This window comes from Sinocyclocheilus anshuiensis, unplaced genomic scaffold, assembly GCF_001515605.1.
Source record: "Sinocyclocheilus anshuiensis isolate Anshui unplaced genomic scaffold, SAMN03320099.WGS_v1.1 scaffold18, whole genome shotgun sequence".
NCBI lineage: Eukaryota > Metazoa > Chordata > Actinopteri > Cypriniformes > Cyprinidae > Sinocyclocheilus > Sinocyclocheilus anshuiensis.
This window is the reverse complement of record NW_015546047.1, coordinates 293,925-307,673: the sequence shown is the minus strand read 5'-3', so window position 1 is coordinate 307,673 and position 13,749 is coordinate 293,925. Positions and strand designations below refer to the sequence as shown.

Sequence of the window (13,749 nt, the reverse complement as noted above, 5' to 3'; positions counted from 1 at the left end):
CTACCATGTTTTGAAGGCAGAATTCCATTTCCATACTGAACTTATTTTCCTTTGTATGTAACTGATTGCAAATGTGTCTTTCACAGCTGTGAAGATTAAGAAAACATTGAAGAACCAAACAGTCACCGAAACCCAAGAGGCAGTGTTTAGTCTTGAACTCACTCATTTAGATGTGAAAGGATCCCAGTGGATCAAGAATGGAATAGAAATTGTCCCTAGTGACAAATATGAGATAACAGTAGATGGATTGGTTCATACTTTGAAGATCAAGAACTGCAACTCCCAAGATGAATCAGTTTATGGATTCAAACTGGGAAAACTCTCTGCTAATGCCAGACTGAATGTTGAAAGTAAGTTTATTATTTGCCAAAATTAAAGACAGTTTGTATTTAGCAGAGAGAAAAACTCTAATATGCAATTGAATTCTCTTGCAGCTGTTAAGATTGTGAAAAAGCTGAAAGATGTGACTTCCCTGGTCAATGGATCTGCCTCTTTTGAGCTGAGTTTATCCCACGATAACATACCTGTTAAATGGATGTTCAAAAACCAAGAGCTGAAACCTAGTGCCAATATTCAAATAATGTCTGAAAGAAAAGCACATAAGCTGGTCATTCAAAATGTTGATGAAAACAGTGAAGGAGAGTACACAGCTGTAGTTGGACATTTACAATGCAGTGCATATTTACATGTTGAATGTAAGTATCATTTTAAAGAAGTCTCCAGCCTAAACTTGTCTAATGTCTAAAATACTCTGCAAACTCCATGTAATGATTATTTTTAGCTTTGAGAGTCACAAAGCCCCTGAAGAACATTGAGGTTCCAGAGACCCATGTAGCCACGTTTGAATGTGAAGTTTCACATTTTAATGTTCCATCCACCTGGCTGAAAAATAGAGTTGAGATTGAGATGAGTGAGAAGTTCAGGGTTGTGGTGCAGGGCAAACTGCATCAGCTGAAGGTCATGAATACCAGTAGAGATGATTCTGCAGAAAACACTTTTGTATGTGGAACAGGGGCGGATCTACCGGGGTGGCAACTGCCACCCTAAGAAAAAGCTGTGCCACCCAGGGCCGAGTCTAGGGGGGGCAATGCCCCCCCAGATTCTCCTTGTGCCCTCCCCAAAAATGTCCAGCCATAAATAAAAAATAAGCATTAAACACTTATTATTTGTACTATCTAAATAAGGATCAGTCACTTTGTTCAAAGGAAAAATTGACAATTATGCACAATGACATTTGATCTCATAGCCACAAAATCGTATTATAAATAATAATAAAAAGCTAACCGTAACATCCAAGCCCTCAGCCAGATTCTCTTTGTGCCCCCCCAAAAAATGTCCAGCAAAAAATAAATAAATAAACAAAAAATAAGCATTAAACACTTATTATTTGTACTATCTAAATAAGGATCAGTCACTTTGTTCAAAGGAAAAATTGACAATTGTGCACATAATGACATTTGAACTCATAGCCACAAAATCGTATTATAAATAATAATAAAAAGCTAACCGTAACATCCAAGCAGAAAACACAACAGTGCATTTCTGTTCCGTGAAGTATAAAATTGCCTTTATTACAATCACAATCACCTGCTTGCCTGTAAGCCTACTTAGTATATCCTATTTTTAATAAACTGTATGCTGAATTTGTTTTTGTGTGAGTGTGTCTTCCTTCTTTAGCCTTCATTGGCATGAATGGCTCGATTAGTTCCTGTATCAAATGAAGGCCCGGATGATTGTAACCACTCTAAGTTCGTCTGCCTTGGGAAAGCTAGCGTGTCTCCGACATAGTGATAACACTCGTTGCTAGGTTGGCCATATGCACCGTTCATACGGGACACGTCCCGGCCAGGATTTTAATATTGCCTAAAATATCCAGGTTTTGGCTGTTTGCACTGTGTAGGTCGATCATTGTGTGACATTCATGAGAGCTACAGAGAGCAGAGTATTATATATAATTAATAATTATATATAATTTGTTGTACATATCCATTCATATGTGTAAATAGTAATAATAGGCCTACTAACAATAATAATAACGGAATAAGCAGGCTAATCAGCCAAAATTGCAATGTTTTTAATAAAGGTGTGTATTCTGTAGCCTAATGTTATTAGATAACAGGTGAAAAAGCCACTATGATGTGACAAAGTGTCTTGTAGACAATAAGGAGGATGTTTTGGCCATTCTCTCAGAGATTTCACACAGCAGTACTGCACCCATGAATATCAGAACAGAAGTGTAACTGCACTGGTCTAATTAAATGATAGCCACGCTTCATACAGATGTCTTTTTGCTGTTTATTGGTCTCTCTGTCTCTTTTCAGCAGACACCGTGAAAACTGCAAGAAATAAAGCATATAATGTTCAAAATATACATTTAGGTCAAGTCCTTTTCAAGTCTCTCATGTAAATGTCCGCTGATACACAAGTGAACACATGCAAAAAATCAGAATCCAATGACATCGCTATTTACACATAACATTGTTTACGTAAACTGATATAAAACAACACTATACACAAAATGCAACAGATTTAAAGATTAATTACCGTGTGCTCCCTCTTAGACCATGCAGATAAAGGTACTCTTTTGGAGGCTCTGCATACCATTAGCGTTTCTCTGCATCCATGTTACTTCAACCCATAATGCAACGGTCCCGCGTTCAACTCAACCTGGTCATGTGACCTGTTACGCTTCAATAGTAACTCTTCTTAAAGAACCCCTAACTTTAAACATTTTAAGGGAATACATTCTCTACTTATTAACTTGAATATCACATACATACATTTTACTCAAATATTTTTAAACAATAAATTAACTAAAATTGACAAATTTTTAACAGAAACATAAATATGCACTAGTTCAAATAAAGCATCAAAAGCAAGAAATCATATGGTTTTATTAAACAAAATTGTTAAATTACATAATGTATTATAAACAATAGAGCTAATGTACATTACGCATTACAACAAAGGCCTGCAGAGGGCGCCAACGGCCTGATGATTATTTTTACACATTGCTGTGCGACTTGCCGAAATGCGACAAGTCTTCGGATGGAAAGATGCTCGTTTTATCGCCATTTTAAATAAATTATACTGTATATAAATCTTGTAAAACTTTTTATTCATCAAAAAAATCCTGAAAAAAATGTATCACAGGTTATAAAAAAAAATTAAAAAGCAGCACAACTGTTGTAATGGCTGATGAAAATTCAGCTTTACCATCACAGAAATACATTATATTTTAAAGTATACTTAAACAGAAAAACATTATTTTAAGTTGTAATATACCTCACAATATTACTGTTTTGTCCTGTGTTTTTGATCAAATAAATGCAGGGTAAAATAACATTTTGTGTACGCACCATAACAAAACGATAGCTGAAATGTGGAACTTTATTCACTAAAATCAGTTTAATCTTACCAGAAACTCGTTCACTCTACTGTTATTTAATAGATTAAATGCACTAGAATTGTATTGAATAGTACGTGGAGACACGTTTTTAATTAAAATATTCATATTAATCAAGGATTTATTTACTTCTATTGCACCTTATTTCGAAATGTACTGAAATGCGTGCTTTCATATGATTCATTTATTCACTATTTATTATAAATGTCTCATTTCAGTTTTAGTTTAGCTCTAGTTTTGTATTTATTCCACAATTTAACTGGAAACATAACAACATTAAAAAAAGAAAAGTACAAAATATAAGGAAAAGTGCAAACACTTGTATGAGAAAGAACAACAAAAAATTCACTAGGTTGTATAACCACGAACCTAGAACATACCTCGCAACCTAGAGCGTCTCCAAAAACAGTCATATCTCATACGATCCTACCCGTAATCAGTCCAGGTGAATAATTATGTCGAGTCAATGCGTTTTCCTTCAATGTAACCAAACGGTCCGCGGTAGTACGCTTTCTTTCCTTCTTTACGCGCCTGGTCGATCAAAGGCCATAGCGCAGCGCGGGCCAGCCGGTCCTCTCTCGTCAGATCCTCCGTGAATCGAACTCCGCGGTCCCGGCAGACTGATGAGTTCTTTGTTGATTTCCAAATTTCATCCCTATATTTACGCATTGTAAACTGCACAATCATCTGCCTTGGTTTCCCTGGCTCCTTCTTGCCGATTCGGTGAACTAGGTCAACAATGCCCTCTAATTACTGAACCAGGTGCGGTGCGATTTCAGCAGAAAGACCGATCACTTCCCTGCGGGGATCCTCTTCGGGCTTCTCTTTCATACCGTTGATCCGGAGATTCCATCTTTTATACCGCTCGAGTTCAGATGTTCTACTCGCCAGGTCTTTGTGCGATGTAGTTAATCCCAGGAGGGATTTGCTCGTCTCTCGGCCCTTATCTTTGCACTCTTTAATTTCAGCGGCATTGAACTCGACAGCCTTAGAAATCTTTGCGATCATGACATTGTTCCTTCGCATTTGGTTCGCCATTTCTTCTAGTTTGTCATCTTGTGAGTCAAAGCGAGCCATCTGTGAAGTTATGGCTTGCAGAAGAGTTGCATTAGTGATATCCTCGTCGTGAGGCCTTCATTTTTTCAAGGCGTTTGATTTAGTAGGAGTGAAATGTGACGAGTCACGGCGTTTATCTGTTTGAGCGGACTGTACCTCCATTTCTGAGTCGTCTGAGACCGAAGCTGGGGTCGAGCCACGGGCCGGAGGGATGATAATCTTCGGGAGGCTAGTTTGCTGTGAAGATTTCCGCATTTTGAGAATACAAAACACACATACAGTGTTTAAATGCTATTTCAGGTAGGCGTAAGTGAGACTTGTGTAGTTTCAAGTCTAAATTGGGAGATTAGCTAGGCAGCTCCGTAAAAACACATGCGTTCAGCCCCACATTTTATCCTCACTCCAGAAATGATTTTATTATTCCAGTTTATATGAAAAGGTTAATGTAGCGTGGTGACGTTGAAGGCGAGCGACCGTGCAGTGTAGTTCATTTATAGCCTAAGTTTAGCTTTTAAGTTCTGGCGCTTTTATTTAGGCTTCAAACTTCATAAAAGTTATATTATTTTGTGAAGATTATCTTGATGGACAAAACATGTAAGTTTCATGAACTATGGTTGAACACAGAGCTTATTTTTTGCGATAATCCAAAAGCCTATGGAAAAATCCTATAGGCTTTTTGTCGAGGGAACCAGTGTCATGCTAACAGCCGATCCGCCTACAAAGTGACGTCATAGCTCCCCCACTCTATATTGTATTTTTCTAATTCTGTCAAAAAAAGCATTGAAATCATTCGGGATGGTTTTTTTTAATTATTATTTACCAATATGATTTGGAGTAGAAACATCATTAGATAGCAGAGGCTTTCCCTTTTTTGGCATTCAGTGGTTAAAATTCAAAACTTTCCGTGTCAAAAAGACTCAGAATAATGGAGCATGTTTATTTTAGTCTGGAATTTTTTAACAAATTATGGAAATGTGCTAATAAATTCTTAACATAAACTTTTATAGAAGAAAATGGAAATAAATTCAAAGCGTCCAAATTACAAGACAGAAGGTCAATATATTTTTTTGCATTTTTTTTTTTTTGAGATTCTAGTTTGAAATGAAGAATGAAAATTCAGGATCATATGAGGACCATTTCTGTGCTTTCTATTAGAAAAATGAAACCATTTTTTTTCATTTCCTCCATTGTATGTGTGTAGGGTAAACATTTGAATTTGAGTATGTTAAATTTAGGCGAAAATACCAAAAAACGCCCTGAGCTTAAGTGGTTTTAAAGGGTACACAATTTTATAGTTGCTAGCTTGATTTTATATGACTGTAAATGCAGTAATTATCTGTAATAATTGAGCTGTAATTTCAGTGTGCTGACATTTTTTTCCCTCTTAGTTTAAAATGAGGTAAGTATCATATAAACAATATATTTTTTTATTGTTTTTCCACTGCTATTATCATATTTAACCACTGGATGGTGCAATATTTTAAAATACAACTTTCAAATATCCTCTTTTTAAAATAAACAAACTGACCAAATAATAGGACAAATAAATAAATAAGTAGATTTTGGGGGGAAAAAAATCCACTTCTGTATTCCATATATATATATAGATCTGATTTTCCATTTATGGAATACAGAAGTGGACAAGGTGATTGTCTTTTATAAGTTTGCCCCAAGGGTTGTCCACAAGGAGGCACTAGTATGCTGTACAGCTCCTCAGGAAACGTGAAAATATTCGATTGACCACACAAATGAAGGGAATGATTATGAAATATATAGTATTATTGTAACTTTTATGCATGTATTTAATTTCTGCACGTTTTATTGTTTAGCTTACAAAGAAACATGACGCATAACTAAACCAATTAAAGTAATAGCCGTGACATAACGTATGTGTTACGATTTTGTGTAACAGCTTTCTAATTAAGCTATGTGGCAGGTCTCTTTATTTACTGCTGCTGGAGCTACCTTTTGAATATGTATGCATAAACATGCTGACAGCCAAGAGGTGCAGTTGCTGCTGCCTGTCCTGTGACACAGCGTGCTATTTTGACAGAAGAAGATGAGATTCTTTTGAGAATGTTTGCTAGGAAGGAATAATATTATAGTGTTGTTATATAGTGTTAGTGTTATTTTGGACTATAAATATCTTAATGCAATGCAGGAAAAATATATATTTTTCTTTCTTGATTAATGGTATAAAAGATCTAGGCATTCACTGTACTTTGCATTAGTTAGTTATAAAATAACTTGACACTGTAGTACCTCTGAAGTGATTGTCTTTGTTGATGCAGCTGCTATTTATGTCACCCCCCCTCCCCCCATCACCAAATGCCTTGCCCAGGTGGTACAACCCTGTAATGACCTTATTTTGACACAAAGCCAGCAACGCAAGCAGGAATTGTAGAGTCCAGTAGAAGCCTTCATGTTTGTGTTGCATGTAATGAGTCACAGAGTCCACAACATCCCAAAACTTGGTGGCCTCATCCCAACTTTTAGCTCCCAATACCCACATTTGATCACTTTTCTCCTCCTAAAATCAGTTTGTAGTTGTAGTACATTTAGTGACAGTCCTGTGTATGAAAAACACCTACCTGTTTTATTGTAGGAAATGAACCTTGTGACAGTACTAAGTTTCCCAAACTTGAATTTAGAAGGCCACAGCTGTTCGTCGGTGACACATGAGCTTCCCTCTTGGAGATATGATACCATTGCCAACTCCCGGTGAGGGAGACAGAAATGGCTGCTGTTTAAATCACATCTTTAGACTACAGTGATGGACTACCAAAATAAACCCAGGTGCCATACAAGAGCAAGAAAATCTCACTCACTGAGTGGAACACAACTTTCAATTTCCTCCATTTGTTTTAAGGAGTTTCAGCAAATGGTTTAGTAAGGTATTTGCATAGATCTTGGCATTATTTAACTATTAACAGACTTTCATGTATGAAAGCCATATCCAGGTAAATCTATATGAAATTAATAATTCAGTGTTTCAGATACAAAAATAATAACATCACTTTTAATATCTACAATAAAACATATTGCTGTATTTCTAGTTCCTGGGATTGTACCACAGCTGCCTGTAATATACATACATTTGGTGTTAGTTTATCTAGAAAGTCTGACGCATTACTCAAATTATTTTAACATGAGTAATATTGGTTATCAGTATATCACATTCATGCTGTGAATTTTTGTCTGCCAGTGGTTGTTTCTTTTGCTGCTTGTCCAGAAGAGTTATTTTCATTTCACACTTTGTTCACTATTTTGATTTCAGTCCTTCTGACACACACACTTCTATTGCTTTGGCCAGTCTAGCTTTTTGCCTACAGACATTAAGCCCTGAATGACTCAGGGGTCTAACTGGGGACATGGTAGTCCACTATAAAGTGACTGTTCTGTTCCATAGCTAAACTGTCCTTGGATCTTTCACTATGCAGTGCATTTCCATTTTTAAAATGAAAACTACCAATTTGTTAAGACATTTTTCAAATATTTCTTTAGTTTTTTTTCATTTTCTGTCTCTAATTGAAATTTGTTTTCTTGTGTAGTGAATTTATTGGTTTGTCCTGCTATATCCTAATAGTCTTTTGTGATATCTTTTTAAGTAACACAAGCCAGTTCCATAATGACATCATCCTCTGGGAAGTTAAATTTTTGGTGGGAAAATAAACTAAAATACTCTTATCTATTATTGTATTATTGTATTGTTTGTTATTTATCATGCTCTTAAATATTCCACCCTATTTGATAAAATGACAGAAGATGTGATGGCTAACTTAAGCTTTAATTGTCTTGTCATTGTATAAATGCTAAAGTTTTAATGCAGTTTAAGAGCCTGACCAGAGTGTGTTTCTTGGTATACTTTGTTTGATTGGTTAGGATCAGGGATTTATCCCACAGCTCTTTCCCTGCCCCCACTGGTCCCTTTTCACATTATACGTCTGGGCCTGTTTGCATCAGCGTGAATACCAACAGGAGTACTAGTGCCAGCTGTTTACCACTAACTAGGAAGCTGGCTTGGGAGGTGAAAACACCAGTTTTGTTGTTTTATTGTCACTTTGAATTTTTATCAAAATTTTACATTTGCAGAACTGCACATTGTTTTTTTTCTGCTGCAAATGCATTGCAAGATATGTAAAATATGCAAGCTGCTTTCGATGGCTAATTTTTTGGTGACAATACTATTCATACTATAATAAGTGTGACCAAGAGAGATGTAAATTATATTTAGTCATACCAAATATCCTATACCGGAGTCCACATGAACTTTTGACCAAAAGTTGGACAGTAAATGGATCTTTCTTTTGTCTTTATTTAATTTATGGTTAATAATGATCACAATGAACAATGCTAAGAAAATTTTATTTATTATGATTGTTTTTAATAGCTTGTAATATTTGGCTCACATTTAAGGAAAATTAATTAAACACTGATGTATTTTTTTTTCTTCCATTTTAGAACCACCAACTTTCCACAAAGTGCCAACACGGCGATGCTCACCTTTTGCAACAATTTGGTAAATGGTAAAAGTATAAAAATAGTTAAGGCAAGATGTATATATTGATGTCTGAGAGTTGGTCTCTTGGTTTAGCTTGTAATGTGATTGTGATGAAATGCCCACTCCTCCTTGGCACGTATGATCAGTCTTTTCGCTCCTCTAACTGCAAGTTTATGTTAGGCTAATCCTTTCCGTTTTCATTGTATTCCGTGTCTCATCACCCAGATTTATAATATAGTCAGGTTTATTCATGTTTAAGGTTTAATAATCAGGATGTATCATTGGTTTATCAGTATTTCACTATCATGGGAAATTGAGGCCAGGCCAGGAGAATGTGAAAGTTATATTGCTTTCTGCAGGCTTATTTATCCTGTACCCTGTTAATGAGCTAATTTTACACTGAACAAAATTATAAACGCAACACTTTTGTTTTTGCCCCCATTTTTCATGAGCTGAACTCAAAGATCTAAGACTTTTTCATAATATATATCTTATTTATATATATATATAATTCTTGTAATTGGTAATCTTAATAAATTACATCATGATAATTTGAAACATCAGTTACATAGGTCCTATCCTGCTTTACTGTTAAAATATCTTGGCGATCAGGACTTTTTAGTTAAGTTAGTTATGTGTTTAGGTGTTTCATAGCCTTATCTTACAGCTCACAGTGCGCTGTTTACACATTTCTAACATATTCAATTGGGTGCTTGACCTGACACTCAACAGCTCTGCCATTCACAGTTCTCACAAATGACAGGCTGCTGATGGCCAGGTGTGGGTGGGGGCAGGGGGTGTTAGTGATTAGTCAGTTCATTTCTTTTACAGCTAAAAATAGCCCACCTAGTTTGTCAAGTAACATACACTGTAATGCTGTTGTATATATAATTGATTCAGTTGGCATTAAGCAATTATCTGGCTGTAATGTGGTATTCACTACTTGATTCTTTTTTTCCTAGGGTGCCTTCTACCATGTCAACACAAGCTCCAACATTTACACAGCCACTTCAGAGCGTTGTGGCACTTGAGGGTAGTGCTGCAACGTTCGAGGCTCAAGTTAGTGGTAAGCACAGAACAAAAAAGTACATACATACTGCATGTTTTGGCATTGATAAAGGGCTACCTGAGCTTTACTGATTGGGCTGTGGGGGTATATAAGACAAAAAGATTGGAAAACACTGGCTAAAATTGATTATTTAATAATTTCTTCCACTATTTTTCTGTAGGTAATCCAGTTCCAGAGGTGAGCTGGTTTCGTGATGGCCAGGTTCTTACTGCTGCGGCTCTGCCCGGCGCTCAGAGCTCGTTCAGCGATGGCCACGCTGTTCTGATGATCCCCGCTGTGACAGCCGCACACAGTGGAAGATTTTCTGTGAGAGCCACCAATGGCGCTGGACAAGCCACTAGCACTGCTGAACTGCTGGTTACAGGTAAGCAGTCATAGAAACAGCTATGTACATTTCTGTCATTTTACTTTTTGTGCCAAACAGATTGTAGCGTGGTAGAAGACTAGTTAGGTACGCAGGAGCTAACCCATTAAGGGCCTTATAGGCAAGTAATAATATTTACTTGCCTATAAGGCACTTAAAAAGTAAGTGCAATGATGATGTAATAAATTTGTGTTCTGTGCAACCAATGTTAACTTATCTTTACAGTAAATTAAACCTCTTTCTTATGTAGCATTTGTCCTTTGTTAATTCTTTTTCCCCCCTTGTCTTATTTTTAGGCCTGTTTCCCCTTCAAGACTGTCCGTGTCCCCTATCAGACCAGTCAAGTCCCCAATGACTACACTCAAACAAGTCGCACAGGGTGAAGATGTACTGCCTCCATGGAAGCAGGAGGGTTATGTAGGAGAATCCAGTTATACCAGCATGACTACTGGGGCCTCATATGTCCAGACCTCCTCCACATTTGTCCACAAGGAGCAGCATTGGGAAGGTTCTTTTGCTATGCAACAACAAGCTGGTGGATTTGCTGTCAAAGAGGTAGGTCTATTTTTTGCAACTATGACCTCTAGTGGGTAAAAAGTGGCATTTTGTCTTTGTGATATGAAAGGGAAAATATTAATTACTTGAAGTTTTAAAGTAATGAATAACTACATTTTAAGTAAGAACATACAAATACAATACAAAAATGCATTGAATAGAAATGTACCAAAAAACATGACAATGCTGCATTGTGTGTGGTCACTGACAAAAGCTCATTTGAAGCTATTTCAGATCATTTGTCTTCTACTGCAAACAGATTGAGATTAAAAGGAGACCACACACAAATTAATGAGACTACTGTTAACCTGAAGTGTAAATGAAACCATGTCAGATCCAGCGGGGGCAGGAACGATTGTTTTCACACCTCATTGTCACACCTTAAATAGTCACGCTTTATTTTGCATGTTAGCCCAGCAAGTTTCACCAACTTGCCATTTTGTAGTTTTGTAACTGATATTTAACATCAATTGGCAATACATTTTCATAAAGATTTTCTTCCATCTGAATAGATGTGTGATTGTTGCATACTATTTAACCACTTTCATCACAAAAGACAACACTTCTTATATAGTAAATCCGCTGTTAAAGGGATAGTTCACCCAAAACTTTTTAGTAGAACCCTTTAGTAGAACACAAACTAAGATTTTTAACTCAAACCGTTGCAGTCTGTCAGTCTTATAATGGAAGTGAATGGGAATCACGGCTTTGAGAGTAAAAAAAAACATACACAAACAAAACCAAATTAAACCCTGTGGCTCGTGACTATACATTGATGTGTAAAGACACGAAACGATCGGTCAGTGCAAGAAACTGAACAGTATTTATATGTTTTTTTTACCTCTGATGCACTGCAATGTCTGAATTGTCCTGAGCGCATCCTCGACAGCCGGCGCCTGACGCGTCTTCTTCTTCTTGCTTTACGGCAGATCTCAGACTTATCTATCTCTCATATATATATCTTATCTATCTCTCTTATACCTATCTCTCAAATGGACCATTGACACTCTATCTACAATCTCAATTAGGAGTGTCCATGGGCCGTTTGAGAGATAGGTGGCGGTAATGCACTTATAAGTCTGCAATCTGCCATAAAGTAAGAAGAAGAAAAAGACGCGTCACGCGCCGGCTGTCGAGGATGCGCTCAGGACAGTTCAGACATTGCAGTGCATCAGAGGTAAAAATGATATAAATAGTGTTCAGTTTCTTGCACAGACCGATCGTTTTGTGTCTTTACACATCAATGTATCGTCACGAGCCGTAGGGTTTAATTTGGTTTGGTTTGTGTATGTTTTTTTGACTCAAAGCCGTGATTCCCATTCACTTCCATTATAAGACTGACAGACTGCAACGGTTTGAGTTAAAAATCTTCGTTTGTGTTCTACTGAAGAAACAAAGTCACCTACATCTTGGATGCCCTGGGGGTAAGTAGATAAACATCACATTTTCATTTTTGGGTGAACTATCCCTTTAACCTATTTTTTGTAGTGTGCATCATCACAGATGGTATTTGCTCTATGTGCACCCTTTTAATTACTACAGCTTACTCTTGAAGTGGGAAAAATGTGTATGCCTACAGTTGTTTCTTTTCTTGGTTGGACAGAAGTCTGTGCCTAGAGTATATGTAGACTGAGGGTGTAAATTGAAGAGGAGTTTTTAGAAGTTGATTAGCTGTATTTTTTAGAAAATACAACTACAAGTACAAATAGATTTAGTACTTACAGAATTTCATCAATCATCGTTGTTTTGAATCTCCTAAATAGAGGTAGATATGAATAGTGACAATAATAAATAAATTATTTTTTATATTTTACCCTCTTGAAAATACATTTGGGAAGTTTTAGCCTGCAAAAATGTGCATGAATGTGTAACAAATAACTGAAAATGTCCTGTTTTGTCAATAAAAGAATAGTGCTAAAAGTGAGACTGATTTAGTTGGTGTATTTAAGATGACTGTGATGGATGTGGACAGATGCTGAGCTCTAGAGATAGCTTGTGTCATGTGATGGTCTTATAATAGAATGATAATATAAGGGTGCCAAGAATCGGTCACTGTTTGCCTGACATGAAACTATTTTACCAGTGTACAAACAAAATATTCTTTGACTTTAATCCTAGGATTCAACCTTACATTGATCATTAGTGTATGTTTTATGTATTATTATTATACTAAATATTAATCAATTACAATTCAGCTTATATATATATATTCATTAGGTATAATAGCTCTGTCACGGGTGCACTGCTGAGCGGAGTCAGGAGCAAGGAACGGAGAGAGAAGAGGAGTACATCAATCCAACTGGGTTTAATTCACACAAAGGAACACTCACGCAATACATCTAGACATAGACATGACATGAACATGAACAATACCGGACCCTGGAGCACACACAGGGAACACTATTTATCCACATGACAGGATGAGGAGAGGACGAGACACACCTGGGATCAATTAAACATCATGGGAAACACCTGGGACAAATTAAACATGGGAAAGGAAGGCACATGAGGAAAACAACCACAAAACACGGAACAGAGTCTGACATAACGCCCCCCTCCGGAAGGGGTGTCCTCACGCCATATAACATCCCATGGGGAGGGGGGGTTGGGCACTCTGGAGGTCCCTCAGGACAGACACGGGACAGTGGGCCTCCAGAGCGGTACCCGTTCCGGGTGCCATGGCGGAGCAGGGCACTCGGGAGGTCAAGGCGGAGCAGGGGACTCGGGAGGCCATGGCGGAGCAGGGGAATCGGGAGGCCAAGGCGGATCTGGAGACTCGGGAGGCCATGGCGGATCTG

At 37.2% G+C, this 13,749-nt stretch overlaps 1 protein-coding gene and 1 pseudogene across 1 annotated transcript in view; one reads left to right on the top strand and one right to left on the bottom strand.

Annotated features, from left to right (window-relative positions):
* Positions 1-3,708: 3,708 nt before the first annotated feature.
* On the bottom strand, positions 3,709-4,750 carry LOC107699009 (uncharacterized; annotated as a pseudogene).
* Positions 4,751-9,937: 5,187 nt separating this feature from the next.
* Positions 9,938-13,749, top strand: part of LOC107698997 (titin-like) — a 137,585-nt gene continuing 133,773 nt past the window's right edge. Inside the window, 3 exon segments of the mRNA XM_016500136.1 lie at positions 9,938-10,029; positions 10,193-10,403; positions 10,693-10,942. Of these exon segments, the coding sequence (XP_016355622.1) occupies positions 9,939-10,029; positions 10,193-10,403; positions 10,693-10,942 (552 nt within the window). The 5' untranslated portion in view covers position 9,938.